The sequence below is a fragment of the Anopheles funestus genome, chromosome 2RL, assembly GCF_943734845.2.
Source record: "Anopheles funestus chromosome 2RL, idAnoFuneDA-416_04, whole genome shotgun sequence".
NCBI lineage: Eukaryota > Metazoa > Arthropoda > Insecta > Diptera > Culicidae > Anopheles > Anopheles funestus.
In genome coordinates, this window is record NC_064598.1 from 39,229,670 (window position 1) to 39,248,988 (window position 19,319).

The 19,319-nt window shown below is 40.6% G+C and overlaps 2 protein-coding genes across 25 annotated transcripts in view; one reads left to right on the forward strand and one right to left on the reverse strand.

Annotated features, from left to right (window-relative positions):
* LOC125762040 (basement membrane-specific heparan sulfate proteoglycan core protein) overlaps window positions 1-19,319 on the forward strand; it is a 99,609-nt gene that overhangs the window by 55,505 nt on the left and 24,785 nt on the right. For 10 of the 23 annotated variants that reach the window (XM_049423743.1, XM_049423727.1, XM_049423740.1 and 7 more), the window contains 10 exons: window positions 11,550-11,657; window positions 11,750-11,878; window positions 14,426-14,536; window positions 15,700-15,816; window positions 16,104-16,252; window positions 16,418-16,511; window positions 17,063-17,209; window positions 18,096-18,228; window positions 18,574-18,659; window positions 19,060-19,188. In XM_049423743.1, the coding sequence (XP_049279700.1) occupies window positions 11,550-11,657; window positions 11,750-11,878; window positions 14,426-14,536; window positions 15,700-15,816; window positions 16,104-16,252; window positions 16,418-16,511; window positions 17,063-17,209; window positions 18,096-18,228; window positions 18,574-18,659; window positions 19,060-19,188 (1,203 nt within the window). Of the gene's footprint in view, window positions 1-831; window positions 1,252-11,549; window positions 11,658-11,749; window positions 11,879-11,929; window positions 12,279-14,425; window positions 14,537-15,699; window positions 15,817-16,103; window positions 16,253-16,417; window positions 16,512-17,062; window positions 17,210-18,095; window positions 18,229-18,573; window positions 18,660-19,059; window positions 19,189-19,319 lie in introns of those variants that run through there. The other 13 variants (XM_049423749.1, XM_049423747.1, XM_049423746.1 and 10 more) reach the window with 10 other exon arrangements.
* Window positions 1-19,319, reverse strand: part of LOC125762071 (uncharacterized) — a 494,872-nt gene that overhangs the window by 51,161 nt on the left and 424,392 nt on the right. The gene's annotated exons all lie outside the window — the stretch shown is intronic.

The window sequence follows — 19,319 nt, forward strand, 5'->3', positions numbered from 1 at the left end:
ACTCAATTAAGCAGCAATGTAAACTTTAAAGAAATACATTTCAATTTGCCACCCTGCTTTGCATAGGCAGCTGAAAGACCTTAGGAAGCTTAGACTGGATGACAGGCGGACTCACAGCTTCATACCGTTCTCTTCGGTATAGTGTTAGTTAAAGCGAATGAATAGAACTCGCTTGTTCATCTACCCGCGTGACGGTAGACGAAAGCCTGTTGATAAATTAATACAGATTATCTAGATGCGCGTGCTTGCTCTTGCATCCAGGCATCCGTGTCTTCCGGAGGCCGCACACTTCTGACAGCTGTTGAGACGAGTTGACGGATGTCCGTACACCCCTAGGAACAGTGTGTACAGGGGTTACAGTTTTTAATTCTTTACCACCAGCCACCGGGTAAATGTTTCGACCAGCTTTTCCTTCGGCCCGGCGATGATTGGTCCGGTTAGCAAAGGCAGGATTAGGCAAAGACTTAACGAGGTCCCTTTAATTTCTTTACCCATTTCCCAAGGAAAAGCCTTCGCCTTCACAAAGACTCATCATGTCATAACGATATCAGCATAGGTTTAGACACTTCCGGCAGGGAGGTGGTGCGCTTAAAAAAATGTGTGTAAATAATGAAAACTATTAATATTAATTGACCGGTGGCATCCCAGCATCACAAGCCAACCTCGCCCGAACAGGACAGAACACAGTGTAGGAGAACTATTAGCAATTGGTCTAAGCTGAAACTATTACCTCATCATTGTGTGCCGTTGCTCGATGGGCTAGGTCAACCCTGAAACCCTCCTACGGTTGCTGGTCAAGCGTGTTCATCATGTGTATTACGTTTATTTTAGGAGCATTCGAAATCTTGTAACTTTAGCAACAATGTACCGGAAGGTGTGAGGAAGTGGCACAAAGAAAACCAAACGTGTGCGTGTGTGAGTGAGTTGTAGTTGGGGTGTTTTAAGAAAAAACGGGTGCCAAAGCCGTAGTGAACGTTCCCGGTCACTAAGAGCTGTGTGGTGTTGCTGCCGTTACTCCTGCATTAGGAGCGGCACAGGTTACCCTGTACGCTCCTGGCCCTAGTGTTACAACCTGCACAATATCGCATTCAGTGTCAGTGAATCATCGAAATCTGAATACACGAACACCGGATAATCTGACGGCCACCTGTACCGACGCTATCGGTGAATGCAAAATGTTTGCCGTGGGTTCGCGAGCTGCCATCTGGCTGGCAGTTTGTCTAATACTCACAGGATGTGCCCATGGACAAGGTAAGATGTATTTTTGTGGGTTTTAAAACTGAGTGTTAGTTCAGTCACACTATTCTAGAAGTTTTTGTCGGAAATATGATACGCCTGAAGATATTTAACTGAAATCATTAGAAATGTGTTTTTAGGTGTTTTGTTAATATGCGATAAAAGGAGTTAGTTTAATGTTCGACATTCCACTTTCAAAAGTCCCAATGATTTGTGAAACATTCGCTAACAGTCTTGTAAAACTCTAGTTATTATAAAATGATCTCAAAGTGAAGTAACTAGTAAGGAACAGTGGATTCAATGTATACATTTTAAAGTTTGACCGTGAAAAAATATTTGAAAACTTCAACAATTCCTTTGTTAATCGATTAATTTTGTGATCGATCAAATTTTTCATTTAAATTAAATATTCACATCATCCCAAATATTCTTCGCTGTATCTAAAACCAGCTGCCAACAAAGCAACAGCCTACGCTATGTGCTTTGTACAAGTTATTTTAAGGATTTTATCCTTTAGCTTGGTTTGTGCATGCAGTGGGAATTTTCCCGAACCAACCGACAACATTCCACCAACATCTGCCAACGATGGTGTTCAATTTTTATTGCACTAATCTCAGCACCTCTTCACGCACACGCAGCGTGACTTCACTGCACGCAAACCGGACACAAGCCAGAATTCCCTCTATTTCTGGATGCAATATTGTACCAGTAACTTCGAAAAGAAATACCAAAAAACCGTAACCATATGACTGTGTCTACACGTTTCATGCAGGTCCCGCGTACGTGCGTCCAATGAATAATTCAGTGGGCAATACCTTGGAGGTATTCGAAGTGCATTGTTTCGGGTAATTCATGTTACACAGTTTAAGATAATTGTTAGTTTAAACAATCTCTTTAAGTGCTGTCACATAATCAGCTGTTAGAAGCGAAAGATTTACCTTAATCTGTCAATAAAAACAGTGTTTCGGCCTTTTACCCCCCCAAAAGGATCCACACAAAAAGCATTGATGTCACACGTTGTAACGTACAGATCAAAAGGAAATCACTGCTCCACAAGCGACGAATGTCACGCTTTATAGCAAACGGCACACGCTAGCAAACGCACAAAAACCCGTTGTTTTCAATTAAAAATGTGCCACGCTTCTTCTTTTTTTATTAAGTCGTCCCGATGGAAAAATTTGACCATTTTCTTTTTTGGTTTGTTGTGGTATGATCCTTTCGGAATTCTATTCCCCCCGGGTGACGCACACAGTCGGTCCAGCCGGTGCACGTGTGCTATTGCAGCATGGTGTAACCATTTCACGCACACGTTCCTACTCGATTGGCCGACACCGTCCAAAATACCTTCACGGGACGGTTTGACGGTATTGTTTTTCTTGCATTACTCAGATTAAGTTGTGCCGTGTTTCGTGTAATACCCCGACATCGTGCTATTGCCGTTCGTTTTCCCCCCAAAATGACAGTTTTCGTTACATGAAGTTTTGAGCTTTATTGATTTCGTTTTCTCCCCCCTTTTTGGATGGAGATTTAGTTGAATTTTTTTCTTCAGAATATACTACTGTGTGTGTCATTTCACACGAACCCTACATTCGAACGGGGAATGTAGGATTGCAAAGGCGGAATGGTTTATGAAGGGTGCATGGTACGGTGTGTGGCCAATTTGATGATCTAACGATACCAATTCAACGCGCCATTTGTCGCATTTCATTAAAATCGTATATGACCGGGCAACATACTTTGGGAAAGCCGAACTACTTCCCTCGCCACACGCGGGAGAGATTTGTTGTTCTAGTGTTGTAACATTTCTTCTCCTGACTGTTGGATGTTTCCTGTTTTTTTCTTTTCTTTTTCCTTCGTCTACCTTCCACTACAAAACTCAATCCCATCACGGCATGGCGCCAACAGTGCACGGTGTGCATAACTTTCGATTGGGCTAGTAGAGCGAATAATAATGAACAGAAGAAAAAACCCAATTCTCCCGTAACACGAGCATTTGAATACCAGCGCGAAAACACGTCGTCGGTCCGGTAGCGTTTTGGAACTAATTGACATTTTCTATTTCGGTTTCGGTTGGTCTCTAACGCTCGAAATTCGAGCCGAGAGTTGTAACAACACATGTAGGATGCACCATCCTACCGTCATTCCCGCGTTCGTGGCGTGCGAGGGTAGAATCTGCCACCCGACACAGCTCTCTGGTGTGTCTCATGGTAAATGATTAACTTGCGCGCCATCCGACGACGACCGCGCGTCATCATCAACATCTTCATCAGCCGTTTTGGTTCATTGGAATGTTTCCCTTGTTTTCCACACCGGCCACGATGAAACGTGGAGAAAATATTTATTTTCACACGAGTAGGTTGTGGGGGAGGGAAAATTTTTCCCCCTTTTTTTTATTCTACACCCGACGTTCTGGAGATTGTGCCCCGCTCGCAAACCTTCACGCCGCCCGTTTTGTCTGTCAGCTTCAGCTTCACCGTAATGGGAGCAGAGTTTTTAGCTGATCGGATTGGTTTTTGGTGGTGCTGGTGGGTAAAATGTGCATCGTGATCTAATTTCGAACTTCTCACTTCAACTACTAGTTCATCGCTAAAACTTCACACGCCATCGTGTTCTGGGTGTGTGTCTGTGTGGGGAAACAGGTGTGTGGTTGTTGGAATTGAAGAAATGGACAGTATGATGAGGGTAGAACCATCATCATCATCATCATCATCATCGGATGATGTTTTTTCGCTTTTTTTGTGCCTTCTTGTGTTTGTAGAGTTGGTCAAAACCGCTAATGGATTTCGAATCGACACCCACGAAAGCGGCTGAACTTTGTCACATCGGAAAATGATTCAGTTCGCTTAATAATAATTCTTCATTAGCTGTAGATCATGGCTGAAGGAAACTGTTTGTGGAACTAAACTTGGAAGAATTAAAACCATATCTGTAGAGTGATAGATGGATTGAGATAGTCACAATTGATTTGTCAAAATACGAATGGTTTCTTGTGTTTCTAACATTTTGATTATTATGATCCACTCGTTAATTATCCTTTAACAAGTCTTAAAAAAGTGACAAGAATTGATTTATTTTATTTTACCATTTTTTCTTCATCCAAACCCTAATGAGATTTGCCTAGAAAAAGGGATACCTTTCCGTTATTTGTTTTAAATCAAACTGTGCTCTAATTTGTGTCGTAACTCGCGAAGGAAATGCAAGGGTTACGCGAGAAAAATGACTATAAACAAATCTTAATGAATCGAGTCAAAATATCGTATCAGATTACTGTAAATATCCCTGTGATGCTAAGAAACATAAGGTAAGATTCCGTCGAATTCGATGATTCGTTTCATGGGTAAATAATTCTTGCTTTTGGTGATTCTGAAGAAGAGAAAGAATTCGGAAATAGAACCCAATTGGTATTGTCAGGAAAGAACCATTCAAATAAGACATCCAATTTGGTAGGTAAATCTGAGCATGGCTTTAGATGGAATAAATATTTCGACGTTAGTTTTCAACCCCATTTTCTTTAACTTCCAGTGCGAAAATCGAATTCCTCTTTTGTAAACGAAATCACGGAATCCACCCTACATTGTGTAAATCAATTTTCCAACCTAATGAATAGTGACGATGGGCAGAATACATATCGACGAGGGCGAAGTGACTAAACGAAGAATAACAATGCAGACGCTATCATCAAGGGAGAGGAACGCGAGATAAACGTTCCAACAAGCGGAGCATGGATGATGATGATGATGAAGGTGATACAAATGATGTTCACCCTTCTCGAAAGAGTGGGAATAATAGACAACCTGTCTTACTGTGTTGTATCGGATTGCATTTACTCGCTTCTGTTGCTTCTGTTTGGATATGGGACGAATTCTGCCACTGGACTGGTGACCAAACTTGGTCACGTATTTAATAGAAAATGCAGTTCTAAGTCCCATTATGCTGGAGGCATATAGAAGAAGGGTTTAAAGAAATCCGTGTATTTGGATGTTTTTTTTTGCTCTGCCGACAATGAAGTCTATGTACCTGGTACTGTTCAGGAGGTTTGCCGTGCATTCAGCAATAATGATCTAATATTTATTCCAACAGTTTCGCTAAAAGCGAATGCATCCGCAGTGACGAGAAAGTGTACTGGGTATTTGTTTGTTGCTAAGTGCAGACAAAACAAAAACAAAATGGTGGAAAAACTTTATCCAATTACTTTCTCTCCTAGAAGGGGAGAATTCCTTGTGACTCAGTTTCGTATCATCCAATTGTCTAAATAATCGTCCCAAAATGGTACGTTTATTTATGAAACCATAATGACCGAGTTTGATTACAATCAGTTTCATTTTTCATCGTATAAAATCACTTCTTTACTTATAGTTTCTTGTATTTCATTCTCTCTCGCCATTCTCGTTTCCGTTTTGGTAAATAATTCTACCAAATTACCAAATGTTTCACTGACAAGAACCCGCCGATGTCTAGACGTGGGAAGTTACCATTCTCCTACAGAATAGTAAACAGTTCATCATGTTTACCACTCCCAAAAAGAAGAATCAACCATCAAACGGTATTCATAATTCTTCAACCAAAAAAAACCCCTAAAGTACTTGCCTTGCTGTTTTGGGCCTACCTTGAAGCCCAGCTTATAATCCTTCGGCCTGTTGATGATTTGTGGCAGCTTTCGTACGTTTTGTGACACACTCCCAGCGGTCGGGAGTACATACAATCGTAGGTCGATTAATAGAGATGGTCGATTTAATGTGACCGATACCGATCGACGTGAAGCGTGCGGTGGGAGCTGGAGAGTACAAACAACGAACCCGTTTTGATTTGCATTTAGTCGTCAATAAACAAATGTATTTGATATTCTCTAAAATTGTTTACAGTCACGTTATCGTTACCTATCCAGAACGCGTTCGTGAGATATTCGTTTACCTCGTGGTTCGTTTTTTCGTTCGACATCGAGCCTGTTCATTACGAACCACCCGCACCGGAAGGATGCACGCAAATCGTGGAATGTAAACCACACAGTATAAACGTTTGATTTTCTCTCCCTCTCTCTATCTCTCTCGCTCTTTCCCGTTTGCACTGTTAAAGGTAACATTAAACTAAGAGCTTCACTTATGTATCCTTTATCCTTGGCTACGAATCATCGCTGGACCTAAATTCAGTTTCGGCTCTCCGGGGCAACTGCACGGTAATGTGATTTATAAATGTAGACATTTAAGCTATCGCCGCGGAAGCACTTAGCGGTATAAAGGAGATTTTTTTTGATTGGGGATAGCTACGTGGGTGGTTTAGTTTTTTTCCAAACAAATCTGTGTGTTGCTCGTTAACAACAGTGGGTGGAATTTTCACCACAAAAATATTCATAAATAGATTCTGCCTTCAATCAAGAGATTTCCGTAACAATTGATTGAGTAGAAATCTGGTTGCAATGAAAATTTATTCTGCTTTAAGTAGTGTACCTTCAATGAGGGAATGGACTGGATTAAATAGGATTTGTCTTCATTTTCATAAAGCTTTTGGTGGACTTTCATAAATTATCTCGCGACTTGCGCCCATGATAACGAAGCTGTTAACAACAGTATTGTATAGGAACAGATGTTCTGTTCTGGGTTAATTAAAGATTAATTAAATAATTTTACTCAACTCACACATTCCTATAAAAATCACTAAAAAATGCACCATAAATCGCCATGCAAACGAATCACAAACTACACACTGTATAACCCGTCCACTTAATCCCTTTCACGAAGGTGCATCACACTCACGAAGGTGTTTACACTTCCATGGCATAGATATGCAAATGTCAGCAAACTTTTTCCACCCCTCCGGGAGACATTTGCGACCCGCGCAACTTCGCGGGAAGAAACTAGATCAAAGCGGTCGAGCAAATGCGATAATTATTCCTTGCCGCGCTTGGTACACTTTCAAACGGGCTGGAAGGAATCTGCTTTTTCAACGATTTTTTTTTGTATACACTTACACCCCACCAACACTCCCAAGCGGGGGTTTCAGGCACACCCACATAACTTCCCATTAGTCGCCATATCGTTTGGATTTTTTTTAATTCTAGCGTGTAACTTTAGCATTAAGAAGCGTCCAATGGAATGTTCGCGTAGACGTAGTGGTGTTATTAAACCGTGAGCCGAAATATGATGAGTCGGGGAAAAAAAGCAAAGTGACGCATTTAAGTCACTTTACTATGTGAAGATGCACGGCGAGACTGCTCGAGCGAGAGTTTGTTTGCACTTGAAGCAGTGAATACCAATCAGTTTGATAGTGATCGATTGGTTACAAGGAAGCATCAAACGATTCTACGTGAGAAGGAGTTTATTTTCGGAACGATATTTTCAAGTCATTCGACCGATAGAAAATCAACCGTTTCAGTTGAAGACACTTGGGTCGAAGCTTTTATGTTCGATCAAATATAATGTTAATATTCTATACTTCGTGGGTCACTCAGCGATGCATAACGGTAGATTTGAAGATTGCATTATCTATCACAGCTTTTTAAAAATATCTTGCATTCCATGAGACGTTATTCAGCTCCCAACAAACTGAACAAACACCAGGAATTCTATCCAAACAATGGTGCATCGTGCATGACAATGACGAAAACTAAACGTATCATTATTGTTGTTGAAACATATTATTATACAACACTATAAGTCAACCGCTTCAATCGGCTGTGTAAACACCAACAAAAGATATACCGGATTCGGAAAATCATTCTTACCTTTCCTAAAAAAAATTATCCTTTCCAGTATACTGCCCACATTCATTAGACTAAAATGTTATACAGCAAACAATACGTTTCCACTTCATTTTTCAATATCCTGTCAAGTTTCCTGCCTGCTAATGGATGTGTTCACTTTGTTTGGCTGTATTTATTTCACGTTGGTGGTTACGAAATAAATTCTTACCACCGCTCCCCAGGTGTGGTAAATATAGTTTCTATTAATTATGAATTGTTTTGTTCTATTTTGGGGTTTTACTTCTCTGGTCCAAAACACACCAAAAAGAGGGTTTTGGAAATGGCAAAAGCGATTCCCAACATTTTAAAAACTGTTGGAAAAATCATCATATGATTATATAGGTATATTTAAAAAAAGAACATCAGTTTTGTTGTGCGGAACTTTAACAACACAAAACGAAACGAACGTAACATGAATACACCGAATCCTCTCTAATTGATCAAAAGTTTTAGAGCGCAGCAACGATTTGTTGCTATTCGTGTCGAATAATATCACATTACTGTTCGCATGTTTGGCAACTGGAGTTGGCTTTTCGGATGGAGTGCCAAATCTGTCTGCCAAACGGACATCACCGAACGGGGTTGTAGTTTTGGTTGTAAAATCTCACGAAAAATAAACGCGACTAAAGGATGCACTCTTCATACTGGCGAAAGTATCGTGCAAAACCTTGTGTGGAGGGAATTCCCTTTTTTCCCTCTACGTTTTTGACTTGATTGAATTTCATCGTCTCTAGAATTGCTCTTTTCTCTGTATCTACCTAATACGGACGGTTGCTGACGGATCGGATACTCAGGATCCGCTTGCTACAAGAAAGCAAAAAGCCCTCGGTGTGTGTGTGTAGTTTGCAGTCGGTGCGAGTTGACTTTTGCTACTCCTGAAATGGGATACCGAACCAGGAGTTTGGTTGCCTGCCCACATTCCTATGCGCGGGAAGTTTTCGGTACGGAAGCTTCACTACAATCTACATGACGAATGTGAAAATAGGCTAAACTTTCCAGGAAAATCCCCGAGTTTGCTGTTGGTGGTGCCCGTATTTAGAAAGGTCATGTTACACCCAAAACAATGTGGAAAAGAAGCAACAACAGGTGGATATGAGCCGATTTTCATTGTACACCCACCCGTCTGCCAATTATTACTGTTCGTTGTTCAACAAAAAAAACAGGATGCATTCGATAAAGCCCCATTTTAACAACGATATTGCTTCCTGACCACCGCAAGACAAAGCAAAAAAAGGGATAACCCTGTCGGCGGCCGAGTATCTAAACCTTTTCGATGAACGATTTATGCTTCGAACTCACGTGTGTTCTAGCGTTTCTTCTAACATTCCACACCCGCCTTAAAGCACCTGCCTTTACGGTACCAACGGTTTGCTGTTGTTTAGGTTGAAATAAACTCGAAGCTCTGCTTCCGAGCAAGCAAAACAACTTTTCACTTGGTGTCCGATTGCTCGTACCTGCATTAGCTTCATGATTCGAAATTTGAAGACACGTTGATATGTTGCTTCGTTGCATCGCTTGCATGGTTTCCGAACAGTAGAACCCAGAAGCCGCGGTCACCCTTCATCCAGCTGTTCGCGTCGGTACAGCTGGTGTATTGATGTGAAGTATGCGCCATTAGTAGCATGTACTGGCGGCAGAACCATAGCGCTGAAAGATATAAAGGCGAAAGGGTATTAGAATATTCTTCAACATCGAGACGGATTGAGAGCAAACTGGTGAAAGAAAAATAGATTCTCCTTGTCATATAAGCTTTAGGACCCTTTCAATATAAAGCACATCGGAAGGGGATGTCCTACTAGATGGAATGTTCCAAAAATGTTGTTACCCCGTTTCGAGAGCTTTCCAACAAATGGGACTCCGGTGTGTGTGCTGTTGGTTTCCTTTTCCTCACAAAAAAAAAACAAACAAAAATGTTCAATACGAAATAGTGAAAGATAATGCGCGGATCAGATATCAATGGTAACAACAGCTAAGTCGAATAGCGCCAAAACCAGCTCCCAAAAAACTCCAACAGTGTGCACTGAGTAACGGGACGAGGATCTTCTGAAACCTGGGATCAAATTGCTCCCGAAGTGGGCACATCAGGGTGGGCACTTCACGTGAAAACGTGTGCAGGCACCACTCGAAAGTTGTGGCCGATGGGTACGAGGGTTTTTCGCACTTTCGATGTTTTTTTTTTGGTACCAGAAACACTTTACAAAGCACCGTACGCCGGTTCTGGTGGAGTTCCGTCAACAGCCTGGACGGCTAGTGTGTCACCTGTCGAGTAACTGTCATTTGATCCGGATACTGCCGGACAACGGCGTTACGATTCGATTCGATTGATCGAGTGTCAAATGATGTTAGAATGGACGCAAAATAGATTAGATTTGATGAATTAAGGTGCGATTGATGGTCTTTTTTTCCCGTGTCCAGTGTGTTTTAAAGTGCAAAATTAAAAAAAAAATAATTGTGCTTATTCTTAAAAGTTCTTAATTATCTAAATCTAAATACATTTTTAAATTCATTTCCATAATTAAATTACATTACATTACACGGTGTAAAATTTGACATTAGCATAAACGGTCCAGTATTTAATTGAAGCATTTGAACTCATCTAGAAAGCGATCACAATCACAGCGATAGTATCGACGCTTCAATTAGCAACAATTAGCGCGCTGTAGGTTCGCGTGAACTTGCCCTTCGATAAATATTGGGTCAGGGGTGTATCAATGGTAGCATAAGCGTAGCTTTTCATCCCTCATCCCCTAGCGTAACTGCAAACGAACAACTGTAGATGATGCAATGGGGTTTCTTTGGTGAACACTGAAATGTTAACTACAACTGTTAGGCAGCAACTATTGAACAAAAAAATGAATTATAATTTTAATAAAAAATTTATAAGAATAATTTTCCAAACAGATGATTTAATTCTATAACAATGTTACTTACACGCACAAATGGTTCTCTTTTTTCAAAAACATTTAAGAACTGAATGTGGAAGTAGTATTTATATTTGTATTTTCAAACAATAGTAAATCTTTGCTAAATTCATGTTCTTGTGGAAGTAAAATTTATTTTTCGATTTCTGGAGTTTACTTCATCCTACTTCTAGTTTCATGTTTTATTCATCTACAGACCAAAACGAAACAAATGGGCGAACTTCTTTAGTTCACACTGCTTCCTATTACTATTCCATGCTCATATGTTTTTGAAAATCCTCTATTTTACTCCTCGAACGGAAAGGAGCAAATTGAGCTAAAAACCCAAACCAAACAAGACGATGAGATCAACTCGCAAAATCAACCAGCCCGTACCAGCCCGGGTGTACATTCCGGATTATGTGGAACTGAATTTATAATCGGTTATGTTTGCGCTGGTGTTGATTGTAGCCTTCCGGTCGATTTGAACGTTTCGTTGGTACGCCGCGAAACGAGTGATAACCAACGAATATCAAAACCATAAGCTATCTAAAGACTAGCACGATGAGCCCTTGGCACGTGATACGAAAGGAAGAACGTTTGTTCTTTGGTGCTCTCAATAACGTTTAGCATTGCATTGGTTTTAACCGAAATCGCTACTTTTCGCTTCTTCACAGGGTGTAAACCGAACCAAATCGCTTGCCTTGACGGTGCTTGCATCGAGCAGACGCAGCGTTGTGACCATGTGCCAGATTGTTCACGAGGCGAAGACGAACTTGACTGTGGTAAGTGCTCGCTGTGTATTAATTTAAGAAGTTAAATAGTCACAAATAAAAAAAACCATCAACTAAAAATATCTCACTTTCGCTATACACAGACGACGTTGCGCAGTGTGACGAGTCGAGTGAATTCCTGTGCCGGGAGGATAATACCTGCATCCTGACGGATTCTTTATGCGACGGACGAGCGGACTGTTCCGATGGCGAGGATGAACAAAACTGTGAAGGTAAGAGCAAATCTTATGCGCCTTGTTTCGAAACGATCCTTACAGATGATCTCGTCACACAAACACTCGCACACAAGCAGAGACACCCACACAATGGACAAAATGAATTCACGTGCAACTAGTGATGTCCTGATTGTTTACTAAAAATGCCGACGATAAGCGACATAATCGACTGACAAACAAACACACGTACATCCAAGTTCGCTAACTTTTTCCCCCAAATTTGCATGCCGCATAATGGAAAACCACGATCGGGATTGCTTCCAAGGAAAGGGCGGAAAAGTCACCTTCTGTCCGTTGGGGAAGTTTACGTGCGGTGACAGATCGTGCGTATCGATACTCGGACGGTGCGATGGCAAAGTCGACTGTCCGCGGGATCATGCCGACGAGGATGAATGTCGTAGGTGTCGTTACTTTCGTTTGTTGCCGTATCTTTCATGTTAATTTTGTGTTTTTTTTGTTTCACTTCTGACTGCGAGGATGAATTACTAACTTCTTCATCTGTAACATTCGTTATAAATCTGTGTACTCTCTCTCTCTCTCTCTTTCTTCGCGCCCATGCTTTCCGATGTTACTGTGGTAAATGGTAAATCCCGTCGATGTTTTCAGCATGTCCCAAAAACACCTGGCAGTGTGACTACGGCCAGTGTATTCCGCTCGAACAAAAGTGTGACGGCAATATCGACTGTCCGGACGACATATCGGACGAACGCAACTGTCCCAGTAAGCAACCTGCGGCGGGGTAGCAATTGGTAGTAACAGTACAGGTTCAGGCTTGCGGTCGGGGTATAGTGAAGCTTGGGACGGGTTTTTAGGGGTGTATTGCCTGTGGGATGTACCTATCATTAGCATTTGCATTAACCACAATGCACGTAGTATCTGTAGCATGGGAGCCCGTAGGAGAAGAACGATACCCCGGTACACTATCATATGTCACTCTCTTTCGTGCTTTATAGTGATGGGTTCTCGGAATCGCAACCCAGTGTTCCGAATCGCTTTTCCGAGCATAGCAACACGGCTCCGATTCCGGTTAAATTAAAACCGCGGTTCTGTCTGAAGCCGTAGGAGCCGTCCAAACCGTCGGAATCTTTGGGGCTGAAATGAATTGAAATTCCAGAGCGCTTCAAATCGTTCATGATACGGTGATATAACCTAGATTAGTACTCTATCAGCAAAATTTAATCTGCTAAACATAACGATAACACCCCAAACGATTCTGAGGGTTTAGTCGGCTCCGATGGCTTCGTCTGCTGATTAGCGGCTCCGGACGGCTCCTCCTCTCAACTAGCAGCTCCTGACTGTTCCGGATGGCTCCGGACGGTTCCGACGACTCTGGACGGCTCTGACGGCTCCGACGACTCCGGACGGCTCTGACGATTTCGAGTGCTCCGGCTGCCGGCTAGCGGCTCTGACGGCACCGGACGGTTCCGAACTCGTAGTATTGCACCTACCTTCCGGAGCCGCTTTCAAAATTAATGGAGTCACTCGGAAGCGATTCTGTTTTTTTGTCGAATTTACCCATCACTAGTGGTTTACTCGCGTCCTGTAGCATTTTATCGCTTGTTTCCCTTGTTGTTGTTTGCATGCATTTGATTTAAAAAAAACCTGGTGACCGGAACCGAAGCAGTACAACAGGTAAAACAATCCACCACCATCCGTGAACATACATCGTCGATTCCACACACTTACTGAAAATGGCCCCACCGGTAGTATCAGACCATAATATGCACCCCACAGACCCCTGCTCTAGACAAGGCAGTCCTCTTCCTCCTCCTTTTTACCCGTCCAATCGTGCCGTTATGCTCACTTTTTACGCGATCAATATTTAATGCCCGCCACTCGGGGCCATGTTGCATGATTGGCTTCGTATGGCTTTAGGACCTCAGGGTTAGTGGATTCAAATTTTGATTTGTTTTCCACGCGATATGATTAGCTTGTTCGTTGTTTCGTGGGTGAATGTGTACTGCCGCTCACCCATCAATGAGTTTTATTTATATCGGTTTCCCGAATAAATTTAAAATTTGCACTGCCGGGAGAAAACAAAAGCAAGGAAGAAAAAATGTACTGCTAACAGATATGAATATTAAGAAGTAAAACAAAAAACAAATTCGTTTAATTGACTTTCGTGTCGGGACTAATAGGTTTCGCGCCGCTGCGTGACATTGCAAACAGTATCGGATCGGGGCGGGACGATTGATGACTCGCAATGGCAGATAGGTTGATTGAAATGCGACGTTTGATACGCATTGTTTAATGAGTTTACCATCTTTTCGGAAGGACAATCGAAAAAAGGGGATTTCTCCTACTAATGCACACTCGTGAATGGAAGTTGTAGTTGAGTTTCGTATGTTGTATTTCTCCAGAGTTCGTGCAATTTATTTCTTTCCAAAAATTCTCCATCACTCAGACACAAAAAAAACACAAAACCAACTGGGGGGAAAATACAAAACGATCAAACGACTGATTCGCTTTAACAGCGATTTTTGGCTTCGGCAAATTCACATTACTCCTATCACTAATCCACCAACCCCTCATCACATGTTTTAGGGTGCTCACCCTACGAGTTTCAGTGTCGGTGGGATAAACAATGCATACCGCTAGAGAAGAAATGTGACAGAGTGTATGATTGCTACGATAAAACCGACGAGCAGGTTTGTGGTAAGTGGTTCGTCCTTTCGTTCGCCTTTCGTTCCTTATCCCCCGCTGCCTTTCCCGACGATCGTTGACGATCGTTCGTCCTTGATCGTGTCTTTTCTCCCTGTGTGTGTGTGTGTGCGCGCGTCTCCACTATAAATGTTTGTTTACTGTGCAAGCTTTGTGTGAAATGTTTTACCGTGGATTTAAAACTGATTCATGTTTATTCTATATTTCATAGCCGTTTTATGTTAGTCATTGCTCTACGTGGTGGTAAAAATCTTGCTTTTATCCACACATTTTTTTCAAAAAAAAAAGTAGTATGGTTATGGTTTGATTATTAGGACGAAAAATAATATAAACTTTACAATTATGATGAATTTTTAACACAAGGGTTGGAGCCATTTGAAGAGGTAAAGCTTAATATTTCAATTAGTAGTAAATTTGCTTCAACAAGCTTGGATCAAACATGCTTTTAAATTTGCTTTAAAAATACATAATAAAACATAAAATCCGCTTCATGGATGTCGAGGATGAATCTAATAGGGGGTGTTTAATGAAGTATCGTTAGTATATGGTGAATAGAGTCACATTAAAAGACATTATATTTCGTATGCGTATATCCGAAATATCTAAAGGATAAAGGATAAACAATAAATTATGTTTAGATTATATATAGCAACACCTTCCTTCTCCAAATAATATTTGTGTATAGGATAGCATTCCTCCACTTAGTAAAACTTAGCATCGAAAGTAGCAAGATGATTTTACTTTTACTTACAGCATATTCACTTGTACAAAGAAAAACACATTTTTCACATCACTGTTTTTATTACTTGTGTAACTAACACAAGTCCGCTTTGTTCTTATTAACACAACCATAAAACCAATATCAGTCCCGAACGTATCCTTTCATGCAAGATCAAATTACGATCTGATAACTAATCAAACCGATGAATTATCTTTTTCTTTCCCCTTTTTTTCACTGATATATGCTAACTACTTATTTGCATGCTGCATGCTTTCTTACGCCAAAATCGCATCGCCGACCAATCGACATGAAACAACCATCTTCAATTGCCAACGAAACGTGGGCGGGTTATTACGGGTGTTGCATGCTTTAAACGAACCTTAAACCAAATTCCCGATCCGGAAACATCCCTAAAACAAAACGAAAAACATCGCAGACTGCACCGTGCACGAGTTCCGGTGCGATAATGGATACTGCATTCCCAAGTATCAACGTTGCGATCGCGTGAACCATTGCAACGATCGATCGGATGAACGGGGCTGTAACGATACAAGTATGTTTCAGATAATGGTGTCAACTATGGGCATTTTTCACAATTGGCTCGAAAGCGAAGATTTCACATTCTGTTGCAATTGATTCGAAACGCAACAAATCCGATAGTATAGTGTGATTTACTTATTTATAAATTTTTCTAACCTTAATTAGTATATTATTTTTCTTTTGTTATTTTATTCTTTTATTTTATCCCCTTAGCAGCCATATTTCTGTTTGTCGTTTTATTTATTTGAAAGTTTTCCTTATTTTTCTTCCTTCCCTTCTCACTTTTCTCACCCCTCACAGTCGAAAATCAATGCAACGACGAAGAGTTTCTTTGTAATAATGGCCGTTGCATTCCAAAGGATTACACCTGTAACGATATGGACGATTGTGGTGACAATTCTGATGAGTACTCAGCATTGTGTGGGGATAGTACCTGTATGCCGGACGAGGTAGGGCGAGCCTAGTTTAGTTTTATGTTAATTATTTTATTTGTTATATTTTTTATACAATTTCACAATTGTTATTATTTTCTGCTAATTGTCTGTTATTATTTATATTTTTTGTATTATTTTTTTCGTCTTTACAAATCTACTTCTATTATTTTTATAAATCAGTTGACTTGCTACGACGGTGGCTGCGTTTCGAATGCGGTCAAGTGCGATGGACATAACGATTGCTCAGACGGTACCGACGAAATGGGATGCGATGGTAAGTGGTGATAAGGGATGCGCATTAATCTTGACCGACCATTGGCTAAATAATGCATTTCCCCGTGCAATGTGCAACAACTGCAAAACATGAAATCCCAATGCTCCTTCCTAGCACGCATTATATGTTTATGTCGTCTGTGTCTTTGTGCGTCCTATCGTTTTTTTTTTCTCTCAATTCACTGTTTTTGTGTTTGTATTAGCATTGATACATATTTAAATGTTTCCCACCAGTGTTTGTGTACGTTTCATTTGCGCTTTCATGTTTATTGGCTTATCCGTATTCGCGTCTGTATGTTGAAATGACCTACTATAGTTAATGTTTCATATCATTGCAACTATACAAATCTGACATTGTAGTACACAGAAAAACAACAAACAAAATCTTCGTTGCAAAAATATTTATTATTGAATATACATTGGAATATAATGGAACGAGCAAAAAGAGATCATCTTCATGTAGTGCACATTTTGAACGGTATCGAGTATTTTTATACTCCGGTTCGACCCAAAACGAAAAATAATTACTCATCGCACCATTTTTCCAAATAGCCTCAAATAACCCACCGATCAAATCACTAGGCCGCTGTGCCCATGGCCAGTTTGAATGTAACGACGGCATATGTATTGCGGATTACAAACACTGCAACGGTATCGTTGACTGCCACGATGAATCTGACGAAACTGGCTGCAATCCTGGTATAAAAGAATACTTCTTTCTTTCCAATTTCGTTTACCCAGTTAAACCCTTAGTTTAACCATAGTGCCAATCAACCGTGTTTCGTCGATGCAAAACGATCACGTTTGAGTGTTAATAATTTTAATTTGTGCATGCCTTACTTACTGGTGATTAGTGCATTGGGTAACACAAGTGTTCGGTTGCGTTGGGTTTCGATTGTATACGTACGTATCCTAGCAGCAGTACGGTGTTTAGGATCGCCAAATCAATCCCATTTGGTAGTTTTCTTTTTTTCTAATTGGTTTATCGCACAATCGCATGTTTACATACATCAGTTTAATACCTTATCGATAGTCAACAACCATGGTTGTTGGTTGGTAACATGTACCTTTTTTTAATGTCATTCTAGTATCATGTAATATTTCTTTTTTTTTTGAACATGACCTATGATCACTTACTATACTAAACTATGATAGTTATATCAATCATAAATTTTTAACATGAAGTGTAAAACAAACTTAACAACATAATGTTTGCAATTCAGGTTTCTGCCTTACGGTATCGTTAAGCTTCAATGTGAAATAACCAAATCCTTTGCTTTTGCTTCTTAATGCATTAGAACTAACACGTTAAGCAAGACATTTTTTGAAGAAAACTATAATTATTTATTTATGTTTTCCCAACAAACTAACTCTTCGATAGCGTTATTTGTATTTGTTTTTGCAAAAAATAACATATCGTGCTTTTAAAGCAATTCAGTGAAAGCTTTCAGTTTGCAGTGAAGATGCTATCAAAATTATTTTTTTTACTAAGCAACATGAAAGTATAAGCTATCCTTTCACTACTTCCTGATCTGATCACTATTCTGCCATCCTTTTAATAAAAAAAAACACAAACAAATCACAGATGCGTGTAGCCCCGACGAGTTCTCGTGCGATGGCCAATGTTACGAGATGCAGGCCTTCTGCAACGGTATACCCGATTGTATGGATGGCAGTGATGAGCAAAACTGTATCATCTGCTATGGTGATGCGTTCCAGTAAGTGTGTGTGTGCCCGGGGCACAACCAGGAAAGGTTTTTTTTCCGTTTCGGTCGTAAGGAAATTTTCCTAGCGCCTTAACGGAAGAATGTTCCCATCATAGGATGTGTTGTGCGCCTTAAACGCCTCCATCCGCTTACTGTACATAATTGCTGACGTTCTGTTCTTTTCTTTTTCTGGATCTCCTATCTCCTATCTTCGATTATCTTCGACCTTTCGTGATTCACTTTCGACATTGATGGTTCCGCTGATAATGGTGACCGTAATCGTGTATATATGTTTGTATATTGTGTGCACCTTCTACCATTGTACAATCGTCCTTTACACCTGCACGCACTAAACAGTTGCAAGAGCAAACAATGTATTCTAGCGGAGCACTATTGTGACGGGGAACCCCACTGTAGCGACGGTAGTGACGAGCTTGACTGTAGTAAGTGTCTATATGGGATAAATGTTTGTGTGTGTTCTTCACTATGGTATTACTAATGTGTGACAATTGTGTGCAATGAACTAACTTACATAGCTTAAGCTTAAAAGTATTTAGATACAGATCATAATCCTCCCCTTCCATGGAACGGCAAGTAAACGTAGGTAGAAGATGATTCATCTTTTCATCCTAGTTTTAGCACTCTACGTCTTAGCATCTGCGATCAAATCCATTCGATCGGTTCGAACCAACCGATCCATCAACGTGTTTAGTGGGCTCTTATTTAATTCCTTAACACGCACTAGACTTATGTATATCTCAGCCGCCTATTTATATTTCATCAACACCCATTTGTTATTGGCTTTTTTACATCTTTTTTTTAAACGCACCTTACCACATGCAGAAAACACTACGATCTGCAATCAGTACGAGTGGCAGTGTAGAAATGGCTTTTGCATAAACAAGGATTTCCGCTGCGATCAGGCATACGATTGCACGGATAACTCTGACGAGGAGGGCTGTGATCATCAAGGTAGGTGTGGCGTTTTAATTTGGCACTAACTATGCATAAGGAAAGAATGTAAAATTTATTTCAAAAATAGCTTCAACACATTCAACTAGTTTGAACCGTGCGTATCTCGGTGCCACAAACAATAAATGCGT